The 15,487-nt window shown below is 49.9% G+C and overlaps 1 protein-coding gene across 1 annotated transcript in view; it reads left to right on the forward strand.

Moving 5' to 3' along the window:
• Positions 1-15,487, forward strand: part of KIF26B (kinesin family member 26B) — a 415,089-nt gene that overhangs the window by 154,069 nt on the left and 245,533 nt on the right. Inside the window, exon 3 of the mRNA XM_040634490.1 lies at positions 7,226-7,762. Within this exon, the coding sequence (XP_040490424.1) occupies positions 7,226-7,762 (537 nt within the window). The remainder of the gene's footprint in view (positions 1-7,225; positions 7,763-15,487) is intronic.

Genomic DNA, 15,487 nt, shown 5'->3' on the forward strand with positions numbered 1-15,487 from the left:
CCCCCCCCCCCCCCCAGTCTCCCTGCCCTAATGCAGAGCGGGGTTGCTTCGGCGGGGCCCAGGCGCTACATCCCGGGTTAATTTGGTTTCTTATGTAGAACAACTTTGGTCTGACACTTAACATTTCTTCCTGTGGCAGGTTTTTTTGGCTTCTCTGAGCTCATTACCTCACATGCCTTTCCGTTCATTCTTGCTCGCACGCTGGGATCCGTGTCCAGGTGTGATCGTCGTTACGGAGCAGAGCGCCCGTGGCTCACAATGCAGATGAGGAAGGGAGATGACAAGCCTTGTGTTCAGACGAGCCTCGTAGGCTGGAGGGAGGTTTCACGTGAACGAAGCAGGTGTGCTGGCCACCGGAGATTTTTCGGAGATTTCGGGGCCTGGCTGAGTTGCTGGTTGCCGTCTCCGGTCCCTGCTGTCATTGTTTTGGCTTTTAGGCCTCGCCTAGAAGGAGCTCTAATGATAGCACTCCCTGTCTGCTCTTTCACATCTCTCTGCCTCCCTCCCTCTCGCAAGCCCCTAACTTCGCAGAACGAGCCTTGTGTCCTTGTGCCGAACATAGGGGACCACTCCGACCCTCTTCAGCTTGCATGGCGTTAGTGAGAACAGCAGCCCCCACGAAGGGGTCACTCTCCACCACCCAGGCCAGTGAGATGGCATCACTTGTCATGGTCTGATTTGTTCCCTGGCTTCCCTCCAGGGGAGTCGGATGGCCTGTCTGGGGGTCTGGGGACCCTATGAACAAGAGCAGTAAAGAACACTGATGTTTAGCTGTTGGTCACTTGTCTGGGCGGATTCAACAAGACGGCTGGGCGAGTAGAGTCTCACTTGGGAAGGACCGTGGGCTGTCGGGACCGGATGCACCCCCTTGACCTTCCGAGTACCATCAAGCATGCATGGGAAGTGAGGTGTGCAGGTCGGGGGCTGGCGAGCATGGGGGCCGCATCGCCCTGAGGAAGAAGTTACATCCAGCCGTTGGCATTTTGGGAGCATCCTTAGGTTTCAGATATTTAAATTCTCCCTTCTGCCCGTGGCTAATTAAGATGGGGTCAGATTATCTTGCTCTTTCTTTTTCTGAAATTACCGAGGTGGGAAAAAAAAATACCACTTCTCTGAGGGACGTTTGAGTCAAATATTTGAACGAGAGTGTTTGTGTTCTGGGTTCGTGCACCTGAGGTCGGCTATCTGGAGGTTGGCAAACTTTCCGTTTTGCTGTTTGCATTCAGAAAAGAGAATCATTAACATGGGCACCTGCCTTTGGGGCAGAGCTGCTGTGCGGACACAGGTGCCTGAGGAAGAAGGCACGCCGATGAGCAGTGCTTCGGGAGGTGGGCAGGGGGCGGGAACGCAAACCCTGGCTGGAAAGAGGCTGAGGAGTGTGAGGGGGATGCCATTGATCTTCTGGGAAGCTGCTTGCTGTGGGGAACAAAACAGCATTCTCAGAGTACCCCCCGCCATCCCGGGGCTCATGGGACAGCATTTATGGAGGAAGAAAGTTTTAGGAACAAAGTGGAAAGAATCTGCCTTTGAAGAACAGCTTCAGTTTTGATGAGCTTGTCACTAGAGGCGTCTAGAATAATAAACCAGAAGCAAACACCAACAGGAATGTGTATGACACACGCTGGACGTGGACCCCAGCTGTTGCCTTCCTTGCCGCCCTAGAGTCTTGGGAGGAACACGGTCAAAGCACACTTCTGTCTAAAATTACATGGAAAAAACCAACACCCTTGTCCTCAAAAGCAGCATTAGCCTTTATGGCTGAGCAGAGGATGAAATGGGACAGAAAGCAAGGAGGACCATTAGCACATGGTCTGCTTGGGCGCTAATCCCGGCATCCCTGCTCTCACGCCACAGTCTGCGCTCTCGTGAGCAGCCCTGCCTCACGTGCTGAAAGCTGGGCCCCTGCTCTTGGACAATAGGCATGCCCCCTGCTCGCTGGGGGTCCAGCCCTGCGACACCAGGCGTGTCCTGATGATCTGGAATACTCCTTTATGTAGGTTTCCCATGTTTTCCTGCCAATGAGCTGGTCTGATGGTAAAAAAAAAAAAAAAAGGCTTTGCATATAAACATTAGTTTTCTGGCAACTTAGGAAAAAGAGAGATTGTGTATTGAGGCAAGAGAATGGAGAATATATTCTAATAGTTTAAGGAAGAGTCAGGTCAAAGGAGGACATCCGGGTTGTGGTTGACCCACACTAGGCTTTTCAAGCCAGGTAGCACAAATACGGTTGGAAAACTCTAATCACATTCGATTTGGAAGAATTGTCTAATAGGCGACTAGGTCACTTAGACAAAATGAACGAAAGGTGGGCACAGACCAGCTTTGTTACTTGGCTGTTTTTGCCTTGCTTGAGTTATTTTCATTCTCTTATTTATCTCACAAATATTCGTCCAGGCCTTACTATGTAGTAGGCACTGTTCTAGACACGGGGGGAATTAAAGATGGAAAGAAAGAGCATTTCCTTTCAAGGAGCTGACGATCTTACAGAGAAAGAGTTCCACAAATAGTCACAGAAGTGAGATCGCACCTAGAGTGCAGGCATAGGAAAGCAGGGTCAGTGGCACCACTGGATCTGCATTTGAGTAAAATCGTTTTGGGGGAAGCAGGTTCAAGGTCAAGGCTAGAATCGGGGAGACCACAGTGATGTGAGAAGGGCTAAGAGCTTTATCGTGGCAGCGGCATGGAGCGGAGGGACAGGCAAGAGCTTTTAGAAGGTATCATCTACCTTTGGCCACTGGACTGGTGGGGAAAGGAGGAGACAAGGAAGGTTCTAGATTTCTAGCCTGCGAGCCAGAATGGATAAGAATACTATTTAAACTTTGACAGTGACTGTTGGAATACAAATAGGTTTGGGGGAAAATAAAATTAATTTTGAATTGTCGGTCTGAAGAGTATTTATCTGGGTGGTGTTTTCCAGAGGGGGCCTGAACTATAAGGTTCAGAGCTCAGGAGAAAGGCCAGTAGGAACAGGGAGAGAATTCCTGGTCACCGGGGTATAGGTGGCTCTTGGAGCCATGGGCTTGGATGCCTGTGCCTGGGGAGGAGAGACTTCGTCGTAATTTCTTAGATCCGTGTGCCAGAAGACAGCGGGGTCAACCTGGAGAGAGTCACTGGTCTAAGAGATGCTTAGGGGACGTGGCAGGACGTCCCTTTTCCCGAAAGGCCCCTGGAAGAAGTAGAAGAGCTTTTATAAAGGGGTCAGAAAACCATCTTATGGAATTTTCTGTGTTCCTTCCTAGCAGTCGCCGGGGGCGGGGGGCAGATAAGGTGTCTGAACATGGGCTTCACTTTTCCCTTAGCCCTCCTTCTAAGGAACGTGACCAGATTCCTAAGTGTTTTCTGGAATTCCTCACCGTGGCAGACGTGGAAGGACAAATAATTTTGTTATTATTTCTGAGAGGTGCGAATGTTTGGGGCTCAGAACCCTTAAACTTCAAAGTTCAGGTTGAAAGTGTGGCCCCATGGGGCGCCTGGGTGGCACAGCGGTTAAGCGTCTGCCTTCGGCTCAGGGCGTGATCCTGGCGTTGTGGGATCGAGCCCCACATCAGGCTCCTCCGCTATGAGCCTGCTTCTTCCTCTCCCACTCCCCCTGCTTGTGTTCCCTCTCTCGCTGGCTGTCTCTATCTCTGTCGAATAAATAAATAAAATCTTAAAAAAAAAAAATGTGTCCCAAAAACCAATAGCCCATTTTCGTACGTGAGTGAAAATTAGGACTTTAAAGATAGAGACTCAGCTTGGGCCCGATTCTTGCTGTTTCCATGATTGTTTCCTGAGGTCACAAGATGAGCCAGGACTGGACCCTAGGGGCTTCTGTGAAGCCCCTACGCAAGGCAGCAAGCCAGACTGGGGCCTTACTTCGTTCCCTCCCTGGGTCCAGGTTTCTTTGGGTGCCAGCCGACCCGGAGGACGCTCCCGTCATCTGTCCCCTGGGGCCTGCAGTCCTCTGTGCGTGTGTGACAGGAACGCTTGGCACACGCACGCCCCCCTGGTGAGGACGCCCCTCCCCTGAACCAGAGTCCTCTTTATTCCAGTGCGTACAGAAAGCCGCGTCGGTTGGCCATCCCTCTCTGGAGTTTGGAGTTGCACTAAAATATTTATGATGTATGGACAAACAGGTGAAAAGGATTTTCGTTTCCACAAGCTTCATCTCTTGACTTCCTGAGGCCTTTTGAGGATAAGAACATGCAGAGGGCTTTGGATCGAGGGTGGCTTAGTTGCGGAAACACCTCTGACGTCAGCCAGGACTTGTATACTCCTTCAAGCATCGGTCTCAGCTTTCCTCTGGATGAGACCCCAGTGGCTCTTTGCTGCTTCCTGGCATCTGTGGCTGCGTCCATCATCATGCTGCTGGGCTCCACGGCAGGGCTCACGGATGATTTTGTTGATGCCCTGGGAACTGGGAGGGGAGCGCTGAGGTCCACGCGTCCTCCCAGTGGGTGTTGATTGGTCCTGGGCTGGGGGTGGCATCCAGGGTGGCATCCAGGGACCAAGAAAGTCCCTTGGACTGCGGACTCACAGAGGACAGGAATTATGTTCGAGCAACCTTAGCCCCTCAGCCCGGTGTGGGGCCTGGCCAACATACATTATTTATTAAACGTTAGAAGTTGAGCAGCAAACAGCAGTAGGCTGAGTAAAGAAGGCACTATTTCAAGGGAGGGCAGTGAAAACGAAGAGGAAAGGAATCCTTAGACGTGGGCTCATGCCATTTCTGTCCACAGATGTGGCCTTTTTCCCCGGCGCAGATGTCAAGTTAAATCCAGATTCTACAAGGATCTAAACTAAACTGTGATGTGTGGATGGGACTGGTCTCATATCTGCCTCCTTACTGTGACACTTCTTCCTGATGATGAGTTAATGCAAATATTCTAAATCAGCAATTAATTCAAGGCGTCGTGACACCAAATCGTTTGGGGCCTTGGAAGCATAAACCGTGGGCTGTGGATTGCCTCTGAGTGCCAGTCACTGATTTCTTACGCTATGTCCAGCTATGTAGTGGAACGTGAGAGCGAGTAATTGACCTTTGAAACAACTAAAGGCTAAAATACGGTGTGGTCATTAAAAATCACATTTTCAAATGACATTTATTAATAAGGGAAAATTCTCATTATGTAATGTTATATGGAAAAACAAGAGACACGGGGCACCAGGTGGCTCAGTCAGTTAAGCATCTGCCTTTGGCTCAGGTCATGATCTCAGGGTCCTGGGATTGAACCCCATATTGGGCTCTCTGCTCATGGGGAGTGTGCTTCTCCCTCTCCCTCTGCCCCTCTGCCTGCTATGCTCTCTCTCTCTCTCTCTCTTTCTCAAGTAAGTAAATAAAATCTTAAAAAAAACAAAAACCCAAAATCAAGAAACTGGAACTTGGCATATGGAGGCTCAAATAAATTTCTTTTGAATAAATGAACATTTCCTAGATGGATGAGGTGAAAACTTTATATGTCTGTGCAAAAAAATATGAGTCCACGGTTGACTATGACTCTTTGGCTCTGAAAATCATGAGCTAGTGGTTGAGAAGTCTGGGCGTCGTCCAAGCTTTTAACCCTTTTGGAGCTCAGTTTCCTTATGTGAAAACGGAAGTGACGGTCTGCTCGAACGTGGTCCCTGAGGGGCCTGTCTGCCTGTTTGGATGCCACATGCTCTGAGTTGCGATGTGACTCTGGGCAAAGCAGCTGTCAGCGAGAAGGATGCCACAAGGCAGGTCTCATATGGTTCCCATCACTTTGTCAACCAGATTTGATCAACCTTGACCTCCTAGTATTTCCCATCATTTCAGACAACCGTCTTGAGTTTCTGCCTCCTGAGCCACTCCTCGCTGCTGCTGTGGGAAGAGACCTCTTGATTTATTAATCAATTAATCAGTGTATGCCAAGGAGCTCTTCAGGGTACTTAAACAGGGAAAACAAAATGCTGTAGCCCATAATCAAGATGGATCCTAATTACGGACAGTCCTCCCACCGCTGGGCTTCCTGCCCGCCCCGGCTGCCCCACACGGCCTCTGTTACCCACATCAAACCCCACTCAGTCCTGAGGAGCTTCCCCATAAAAGCTGACAGCGGGTTTCAGAAGGGCGGGGGTTCTTCTAAGGTCCGAGAGGAAAACAAGACTAGAAATGAGCCTCGTCCGTTATTTGCAAAAAAATGTTGGATCTCAGAAGTTTGATCAGGCCCCCAAGGTGGCATGGAGCTCTGTTCATATAATAAACAGAACTACCCTCTTGTCCCAGTTTCTCCACGACCAGTCATGGAGCTGGAAGGACCTAACAAGGAGAGGCCATGGCCTCGTGTGACAGATGAGGGTCTCAGTGAGGCTAAGTAGCTTGTCCAAGGTCACACGTCTAATTAGTAGCACAGCTGGAACTAGAACCGCATATTCTGGTAACCAGTTAATACTCCTAGTGCTTATTTCCCTGTGAAATCCTGTTGTCCTGTAAAAATCACACAAAGTAGAGGAAAGAAATCATCCTCCTTCAACTCAGTTTCTGATTTCTTTTAGAAAAGCGTTTCTGAGCTAAGGAATTTTGAATAGTTGCTGTGGATGAAGTTTGTGGGGAACAGCATCTTGGACTGTTTGCCAAGGAGACATTTTTCTTTGAATCGGGTAGGATATCAGACACATGCATCCAGCTTGCCATGAGCAAATGGTAACCAGTGAATTTTCGGGGCTTGCTAGGCTGTTGGAGCAGGCTGGGTCTCTGGTCTAGAATCTGTTCAGTTTGGCTTTCTTCCAGTGGAACTTAGCACACAGTACTAATGAGGCCAAGACTTTCTTAGAATAGAATCTCTATCAATTACCAATGTTCCATGGGTCACAGGGAACCAGGGGACCACATGCCTCAGTCCAGAATGACTGCACCCCTCACACCTGCACAGACATTTGTGTCTTCTTGGTGAACACCTTGGGGAGAGCCGGGTATGGCTGTAATTCTTTAGCGGAGGCAAGGGGAAGAATCCAGAATGTTCTTATTTGACTCTCCTGGTGAGGAGGAGGCTTAGCGATCTTTTTAAAAGTTATTCCTTAATGTCTCCACCATCATAATCCTATTCGTCAACTCTGTTTGTCCAGCAGAAGTTCTCCTGCTAGTCTGGCTGCCCATCTCTGTTGAATGTCTATCAGACAGTCCAACTCTGACTTCATTTAGGGCTTAACTCATAAGCCAGACATGTGAATTGCACTTACCAGCCTTGAGTGACAGGTTCTCCTGTGTTCTTGCTTGTGTGTTCTCTAGGACCCTGCTTTCTCGGCTGTGATTCACGACAAGCTGCAGGTCCCCAACACCATCCGGAAAGCCTGGAATGACAAGGACAACCGCTGTGATGTTTGTGCCACACACCTGAACCAGCTGAAGCAGGAGGCCATCCAGATGGTGCTGACCTTGGAACAGGCAGCTAGCAGCGAGCATTACGATGGCTCCCCTGGCTCGCCCCCACCGCTCTCCAACATGCCCACCCTGGTGGGGTCCCGGCATGTGGGTGGGCTCCAGCAGCCCAGAGAGTGGGCCTTTGTGCCTGCCCCCTATGCCTCCTCCAACTACACAGCTTTCGTGAACAACAAGCACAGCAGCAAACCCAACAGCCTCGGGGTCAGCAATGGGGCCGAGAAGAAGAGTGGGTCCCCAACCCACCAGGCCAAGGTCAGTCTTCAGATGGCCACCAGTCCCAGCAATGGGAACATCCTCAACTCAGTGGCCATCCAAGCTCACCAGTACCTGGATGGTACCTGGTCCCTGTCGAGAACCAACGGGGTCACCCTGTACCCATACCAGGTAAGTGGCCTCTGAATGAGTTAGAGTAAATTTGGTTGGAGTCAAAACAGAGAAGTGGGCAGCACTTCCTGCCTTTGCTCTTTTCCTTCTGGGAACGCCCCAACTCAGAGCCTAATGTCTTCATGTGGTCCCACTGGTCATTGCTCAATAAAGAGAAAATATCTGAGGGACCAGTGTTCCCTCTAGCACTCTGCTTCCACTGTCTGGACCTTCTAGAAAAGGTGTAGAGTCCCTTTCTAACCTCTCCTGCCTGGAGGACCATAACCCTTTTCTATTTGCAACTCACTTTAAATATGTTGGGATGAGGTTACCAAAAGTGTCTTCCCATTTTCTTATTTTCTCTTTGCAGTTATTGAAATGAGCACATACTCCCAAGTTTCCCTAAAGAAATAAGAGAGCAGGTCCCAAATCTACCAAGGCATCTAAAAAAAAAAAAAAAAGTCTAATTTCTCTTGGGTGAGTTTTCTGTTGGGTAAGGGATGGGTTTACCATATGCGTCTGTGTCCCCTGCATCAGACATGCGGGAAGCAGCGGAAAGCACTGATAGTCACTGCGAAATGGAGAGGCGGCCGTGGTCATGGGGTGTATCGGTCAGGGAGGCTAGCTGGTGTAACACATGGTCCTGCCGTATTGGGTGTTTGGTGCATGGCCTTCCACTGGTCTCCATGTCACCATTTTCAAGAGGCTTCAGAGTCTGCCACCAGATCTTGCACAAGTGGCCAAGAAATGAGGGGAGAATGAGTTGTCAAGAATCTCACAGGGAGACATGGGGGGATAGGGGGGCCCAGCCTGGAATGGGCACAGATAATTTCGAACCACATTCCAGTGGCGAGAGTCTAGGCATTTGGCCTCCCCTTCCTGCAGGGAAAGTCAGTCTGTCCATGTGTCCAGAAGAGAAAAGAAGCAAGTTGAGTGAACACAGCGTTTTTGTTACATGGAGCAAAGGTACGGGGAAGGATAAAATGAGTTCAGTGTGGCTGATCCAAATCCTGGTGACTTTTCTAGAGTGTAGATGGCTTCTCTTGGTATCTTGGAGGAACGTGGGGAGCCTGGATCATTATCGTAAGAAGTTAGCATTCTTGGATCGCCCAGTTTCATTTACTGGGTGGGTGCTTTGGAGTTTACGAAATACAGTGTGCACATCATTTTACTTAACCTCACGGGGGGCCTGTGAGCAGGCAGGACAGCTGTTGGATCTTCCTTTTGTAGACGGGGCGATCAAAGGGCCTGCGGCCCCACAGTTGGTGATGGAGCCAGCCCCCGCTCAGGGGAGCTGGTTTCCCTGCCTTAGCAGCTCCCAACTTTCCCCGCGTCCCAGAGCGGTCTCCTATCAACATCTTTCCCAGATCTGGCGCCTTTTCAGGCACGGTATACCAAGAAAACCACTCCTACCTAACCTCCAGGGGCCTACCTGCCACTTTACTCTTGGCTGGAATGTTCTGGGTTGTGGCCTAAGTCTGATGATGTGCCAGCGGCACCCCGGACAGGACTTCCTGGTCCAGTGCTCGAACAGAACCATCCGGGGCCTGAATACACTTGCCCCCTTCCATTGCTGAATCACGTGCCTTCTCTGTTTGAGATTTTAAATATATTATTTTGAAAACTACAAAGAGTAATAGGGTTACTGTCAAATAACATAGAAAATATACAAAAAAGTATAAGTAAGACTTTAAAAATCAACCTCACCCAGAAACGGACTCTGTAACGCTCAGGTGCATGTCCTCCCGGTATTTTATAGGAACACAGTGCATGAAATTGTGATGATGTTTAATTTTGTCATCTGCTTTTCACTTATATACTGGCTGCATTTTCCCATGCCATTATATAGTTTTCTAAAATTTGACCGTAAATGGTAGCCTAATACGCCATTATATAAATATGATCCATTATTGGAGTACGGCCTGATTTATATAACCAAGCGTCAGTTCCTAGAGTGTAGGTTTTCGCTGCTATAAATCAAATGCTCGGGCGCACATTCTTCTCCCCAGGTCGTATTTTCCACACCTCCCGGGGTGCGCTAGCCACGTCTCGTGTTACACAGACAACTCCCGCTTCTCCTTCCCGGGCCCCAAAGCCCTTGTCACACAGATCAGGTGTGAGCTGAAGACTCCCCTGCCACACGGCGCTGACGAGCTGGAACAGAAGGGCCTGGAGCTGGTGCTCTCGTATGAAATAGTCCCGGTGTTGGGCAAGTTCGTATGGGCGGGGGCCGGGGTGGGGGCGAAATGCTGCTTGTGAGCAGGTTCAAGGATAAAACTCCTCTTCTTCCACCTTTGTTGAGAAAGAATCCCCTGTATATAATAACAAATATTTATTAAGCTCTCATCAAGGGCCAGGCACTCTGCGGGGTTTGCTGGGGCTCCAGCCTTGGGTCCTGAGGTCATCCGGGGACGAGGCAGGTGAACTGCTCAGTATCCGTCAGGGAGGTGAATGCAGTGGTGGTGAGAGATGCCCAGCTTGCTCTGAGAGTGCACAGAAGGGCTCACAGTCCAGCCTGTGGGCAAGTGGTGGGGGGTGGGGGGGGTTGTTGTTGGTGTGGTCTAAAGATGATTCACGCGAGCCACCACCTTGAGATTTTCGTGGGTAAATTGGTGGCTCCTCTCCAACTCCAGAGCAGACCGATTCGTGCCTTTCCCCCTGATGGATAATGGGATCAAAGGGAATCTGTCTGGGATAAAGAGATTTGGTGCCTGGCTGTGAATCCGCGTCCCCATGTTGTGACCGTGCCACCCCGACGCCCTGGGCTGGGTGATCTGGGTCTGGCCAGACTGAATGTCTCCCGGCGTGGACATCTCCCTGCAAATATTCAGCCGCTCAGTCTAGCCAGCTCAGCAGAGATGGTCGACTGCACTGAAAGCTGACCTCACTTTTCCTGCCCACCCACACTCCCACTTCCCGGCCCACAGAGCAGCGAGCCCTCTGGACCAGAGCCAGAGCTGTTCCCGGGGCAGAGAAGCATCGAGGCTTTGTTGCTGCTGAGAGCTCTGCTCCACACCCACGGACCCGGGGCTTGCGGAAACGAGGGAGAGGAGGATCCTGCCCTTCTGCCCTGTCAGTGCAGGGAGGACCACAGAGATGAGGAAAAGCTTTCCAGCACTGACGGGGGGAGTCCTTCACATGGGTCAGACAGAGGTCCCTCAAATTCCTCAAGCGCCCTGTTACCCACAGTCTTCAAGAAGCAATCTTCAATTGTCTTTCCCAGAAAGACTTTCTTTGATGAGCTTGTAGACAGTTAACACAACCTATAGACATATGTGAGAAACAGAAAATGCCCTAGAACCTTCCATGGACCATGTGGGCTTTGACTTTGAAAAGATGTGACTTTCTTTTAGTCAACCAGAGATTAATTTCAGCTTTTTGACTGGCAGCTGCTTTTGCCTGATTTCTATTCATTATAGTGAAAAACTGCAGGAAAGTCTGTACCCACATAACACTCAGAAATAATAGAAAGTTTGGATTCTAACCCAGAATCACAGAATTCAGTAGAACGGTCGCTGTCTTCTGCATCATGGTGGGAGATTCGGAGACCCTCTCACTGAGGGGTCAAGTCCACAGGTCAAGTCCGCGGCTCCAACACTCATTGAACTTCAGCTTGGTAGCTTAACGTCTTAATTTACTTCCTCACCTGTGGAACACCTGCCTTGTAAGGTTGTTGGACATCAGAGTTAAGAAAAATATGAAAATAGTTTATGAACCATAAGGCAGGGATACCCAATTCATGATCTTTTCGAGTCCCCTCATTTCCTGGAAGAGAAGCCCGAGGATGAGAGAGATGAAATTCTTCTTTGTTCAGAGTTTCCTGAACAAAGATCCCTTTGGCTAGATTATAGACCGATTGAGAACACGGATGCATTTTATTCTCATGTCCCGCGCAGCGACTAACTTGCAAAAACGCTTGCTTCTTAGAGGAAATGTCAGTCTTGGGAACACTAGCAGCGTTGCTCATGACCGGCCCTAGGTTCAGGAAGAAATTCCAGGCCAGAAGATCTATCCAGACCCCAAGATTTTTGGTGGAAATCAACCAGTTAGTTGGTGCCAAGTGAATCTTTAACCTGCAGTATCTTAACGATACTCAATAAATTCTTGGATGCCACGCAAGGAATCCAGGGGGCATTGGATGTCACACTCACTGTCGGTGCACTTGAAGGGACAGAAGAATTTTATTTCATGGCACTTTGATAAAGTGGGTGTGTCAAGAAAATTTAAGATGGTGTTAGATTAATACATGAGTAATAAATCCATGACGGATCGTTAACGTGCGTTTCTTGAGTCAAAGGAAAATGTCTTTGGTAAAAATCATCCTGCTTTCTCAGAAAGCATCCGTTGGAATCGGTGTCCGACTGAGGACTTCCCGGTGCCCCTGCTAGAGGAAGGCAAGCTTCTGCTCACTAGTGCCCCAGGACGCAGAGGCTTTCCTTCTGATGCATCCGTGGAAACCAGGAGCACATGCTCTCATGTAGCTGAGCCTGGGGCGGCGGAGGAGGCGCTCCTGTGTTCCTTCCTACAGAACCACTTTGCAGGCAGGAGATGGGGGCAGGTGCTTGTAGCCAGGTGGGAACATAGGATTCTCATTCACGTTCTTTACTCGCCCGTTTGTCCCCTGAAGTATGCCCTGGTGTCCCTTGGCAGCCCACTTCCTGCTCCCTCTGCCCAGCGAGGGCAATAGCATGAGATGTCACCATTGACCAACTGACAAAAAAATCAAAACGATTTTTTAAAACATGATAGGTTTTTTCCCCCACCTATTTATAGATGGTCAGAGGAGTATTATTTATGCTTTCTGACAAACGGAACACAAAAAAGGAAGCAGTTTGTATATTCCGTCGTGGACAGAGCGTTTCTGAAGGATATGAGCTCAGGGTGAAATTCTAAGAAGGTCGTCCTATCTTATGGATATGGGCGGGGCGGTGGCCTAAAGCATACACCCAAACTTCAGCAGGAAATGTCAAAAATCCTCTCTTACTTGGTGAGGTAGGCTGAATATGTGCCCCCCTCCCCGAGATGTTCACATCCTAATACGTGGAAAAGGAAGCCTGTGGATATATTTCCTATGTAGTGAGAGGGATTTGGCAGATACGGTTAAGTTGAGGATTTGGGGGGAGATCGCCCCGGATTATCTGGGCGGGTCCAATGTCATGTCAGGACGATCGAGCCAGAGGCGATTTAGGGACAGAAGAGAGAGCTTTAACAAACCACCAGTGCCTGAGCCCCACCCCAGACCAAGTGAATCAGGAGATCTGGGGATGGGACCCAGGCCTGGGTCAAGAACCACAGCTTTAAAGGACAGTTTGTGGGCAGAGGTAGCAATGAAGGTGGTAGGTGACAGACAGATGATAGACTGTACACAGATAGTAGTGTATCAGTTTCCTAAAGCTGCCCTGAGAAACTCCCACAAACAAGGCGGCTTCCAACAGTGGAAACCGTGTTCTGTCATTGTTTGGGAGGCTAGAAGTCGCAGATCCAGGTGGGGTCACGCTCCCTCCCAAGACTCCAGGGAGGAATCCCTCCTTGTCTCTTCCAGTGTCCTGGTGGCCACAGGATTCCCTTGGCCCTGCCCTTCTCCTCTGGGGTCTCTCTGTGTCCTCTCCTTTTATTATAAGGACACTGGTCATTGGATTAAGGAACCACCCGAATCCAGTACAACCTTATCTCAATCCTTAACTGATTACATCCAGGAAGACCCAATTCCAAATAAAGGCACAGATCATGAGTTCTGAGTGAATTTGGGGAGCCATGCAGCCCAGTACAGAGAGGTGACAGATGGACAGAAGGACGGGTGAATGGGGGAGACAGGCTGGGAGATGTGGCTGCCATGTCCCTTTCAGGCTGAGTCACTGCGGACAAAGCAGAAGGTGTGCTTGTTTACAGGGCAGCTGAGAAGGAACCCTGTTCACGACCTTCGTTTGGAAAGAAAGAAAGGGGAGGGGGAAGATACGAAGGGTGAAGCAAAGAGAGGCAGCGGCATCTGGGTGGCTCACTCGGTTGACCATCCGACTCTTGATTTCAGCTCAGAGCATGATCTCAGGGTTGTGGGATCAAGCCCAGGCTCCACATTCAGTGGGGAGTCTGCTGGAGACTCTCTCTCCTTCTCCCTCTGCCCCTCCCCCTTCTCGCTCTGATAAATAAGTAAATAAATAAAATCTTTCCAAAAAAACAGCAAATTGGCGCTGGGGTGGCTCAGTTGGTTAAGTGTCTGCCTTCGGCTCAGGTCATGATCCTGGAGTTCCGGGATCGAGCCCCACGTTGGGCTGCCTGCTCAGCGGGGAGTCTGTTTCTCCCTCTCCCTCTGCCTCGCCCCCTGCTTGTGCTCTGTCTCTGTCTCTCTCTAATAAATAAAATCTTAAAAAAGGAACAGCCAAGAGAGGCAGCGAGGTGTCGTACCCTCAGACACCGTTACACAGATGGAGGGGGGCACCCCCAGAGCTGGCAAAAAAACTATTCACAGAGACAAGGTTGAAACAAGTTTGAGTGACCTACTTACAGACGTGGGCTTGTTGTGGAATAACCACTTCTTCTGGGCTTATGAAATACGGCGAGTCCATTTGCACCATCCCAGCCACAGGTGCGATTGTGAACAGCACTTCTGGGGCCGCTACCCGGGGGGAGGTCAGTTTCATTTGAGGACCTCATCTAACAGGTGCCTGAAGGGTTCCAGGCATTTTCTACTGACCAAGCTGGTGGTTTGGGTTAAATTGGTGGGACGGTCTGTATTTTTTCCTCCTTTAGAAATATTTCTTGGCCCTAGAAAGAGGCTAGAAATAGTGGGTAAGGCGCTCTGCCCCTGAAATCAGTATTTCTTAGTTATGCCTCCCTTTCCCAGGTGGGGGGTGACACGTGGCGGGCATGGGGACGACTGTCTCCCAAGCTTGGGGACTGAGTTTCCTGTCCCTCCCGCTCTCCCAGGCTGGGCTCGGGTGGAGAGCAGAGCTGAGAATCGTGGTCTGAGAGAAGATTCTCTGGAACTGGATTTTCAGTGATCTTTTGTTTTAAATAGCTTCTCGCATCCTCCCTCATTGGAGCCAGCCTCCCCAGCCCGGGTTTCCTCAGGCGACCTACTTGCTTTCTTTATGGAGTCGAGGAAGAAAACTGGAATATCCACTGGCCACAGTGAACTGGTCTAGGGGGTAATGACAGCCACCGCCTTTTTTTTTTCTTTTTTAATGACAAAGTAAACAGAGTTTTTGGGAAAGTCTGAGGCTGATACTTATCAATGATTTTATCCAAGTCTCAAACAATGAGGCAGTAGACGTTGGGTCACGCTAGATTTGCTGCTCATGCACCAGAAATAAAAGCCCAGCGTCCTTGCTGACTGTGTGGGGTGACCTCTATCCAGCGGGCTTCCTGGCTGTCATGAGTCCAGGTTTTCTCCTCTGCAAAGCGCGTAGTCACCGAGCTGTGATGGGCACGATGTGAGATGAGGGCCCGACCGTGGCTCACGCATGGGGGCCGCCCAGTTCAGCCAGCCTGAGTGCCAGCTTCCTCCAGCCAGCTCAAGTGCAAGCCTCAGGACTGGATGGAACCAGGGTCTGCTCTTCCATCGTAAGAACAAGTGATAGGTGAGGAAACGAGACCCAGACCATACAGTGAATACCAAACCCATGAAGTAAATGGTACTCACGGACTCAGAAAACACCAGCCACCTCTACCAAACGCCAGCTGTCCATATGGGCACCCCAGCTGACATGAGAAGGTCAGATTCTAAGTAGAAGGATCTCCTCCCACCAG

Source organism: Ursus maritimus, unplaced genomic scaffold (assembly GCF_017311325.1).
Source record: "Ursus maritimus isolate PB19 unplaced genomic scaffold, ASM1731132v1 scaffold_2, whole genome shotgun sequence".
NCBI lineage: Eukaryota > Metazoa > Chordata > Mammalia > Carnivora > Ursidae > Ursus > Ursus maritimus.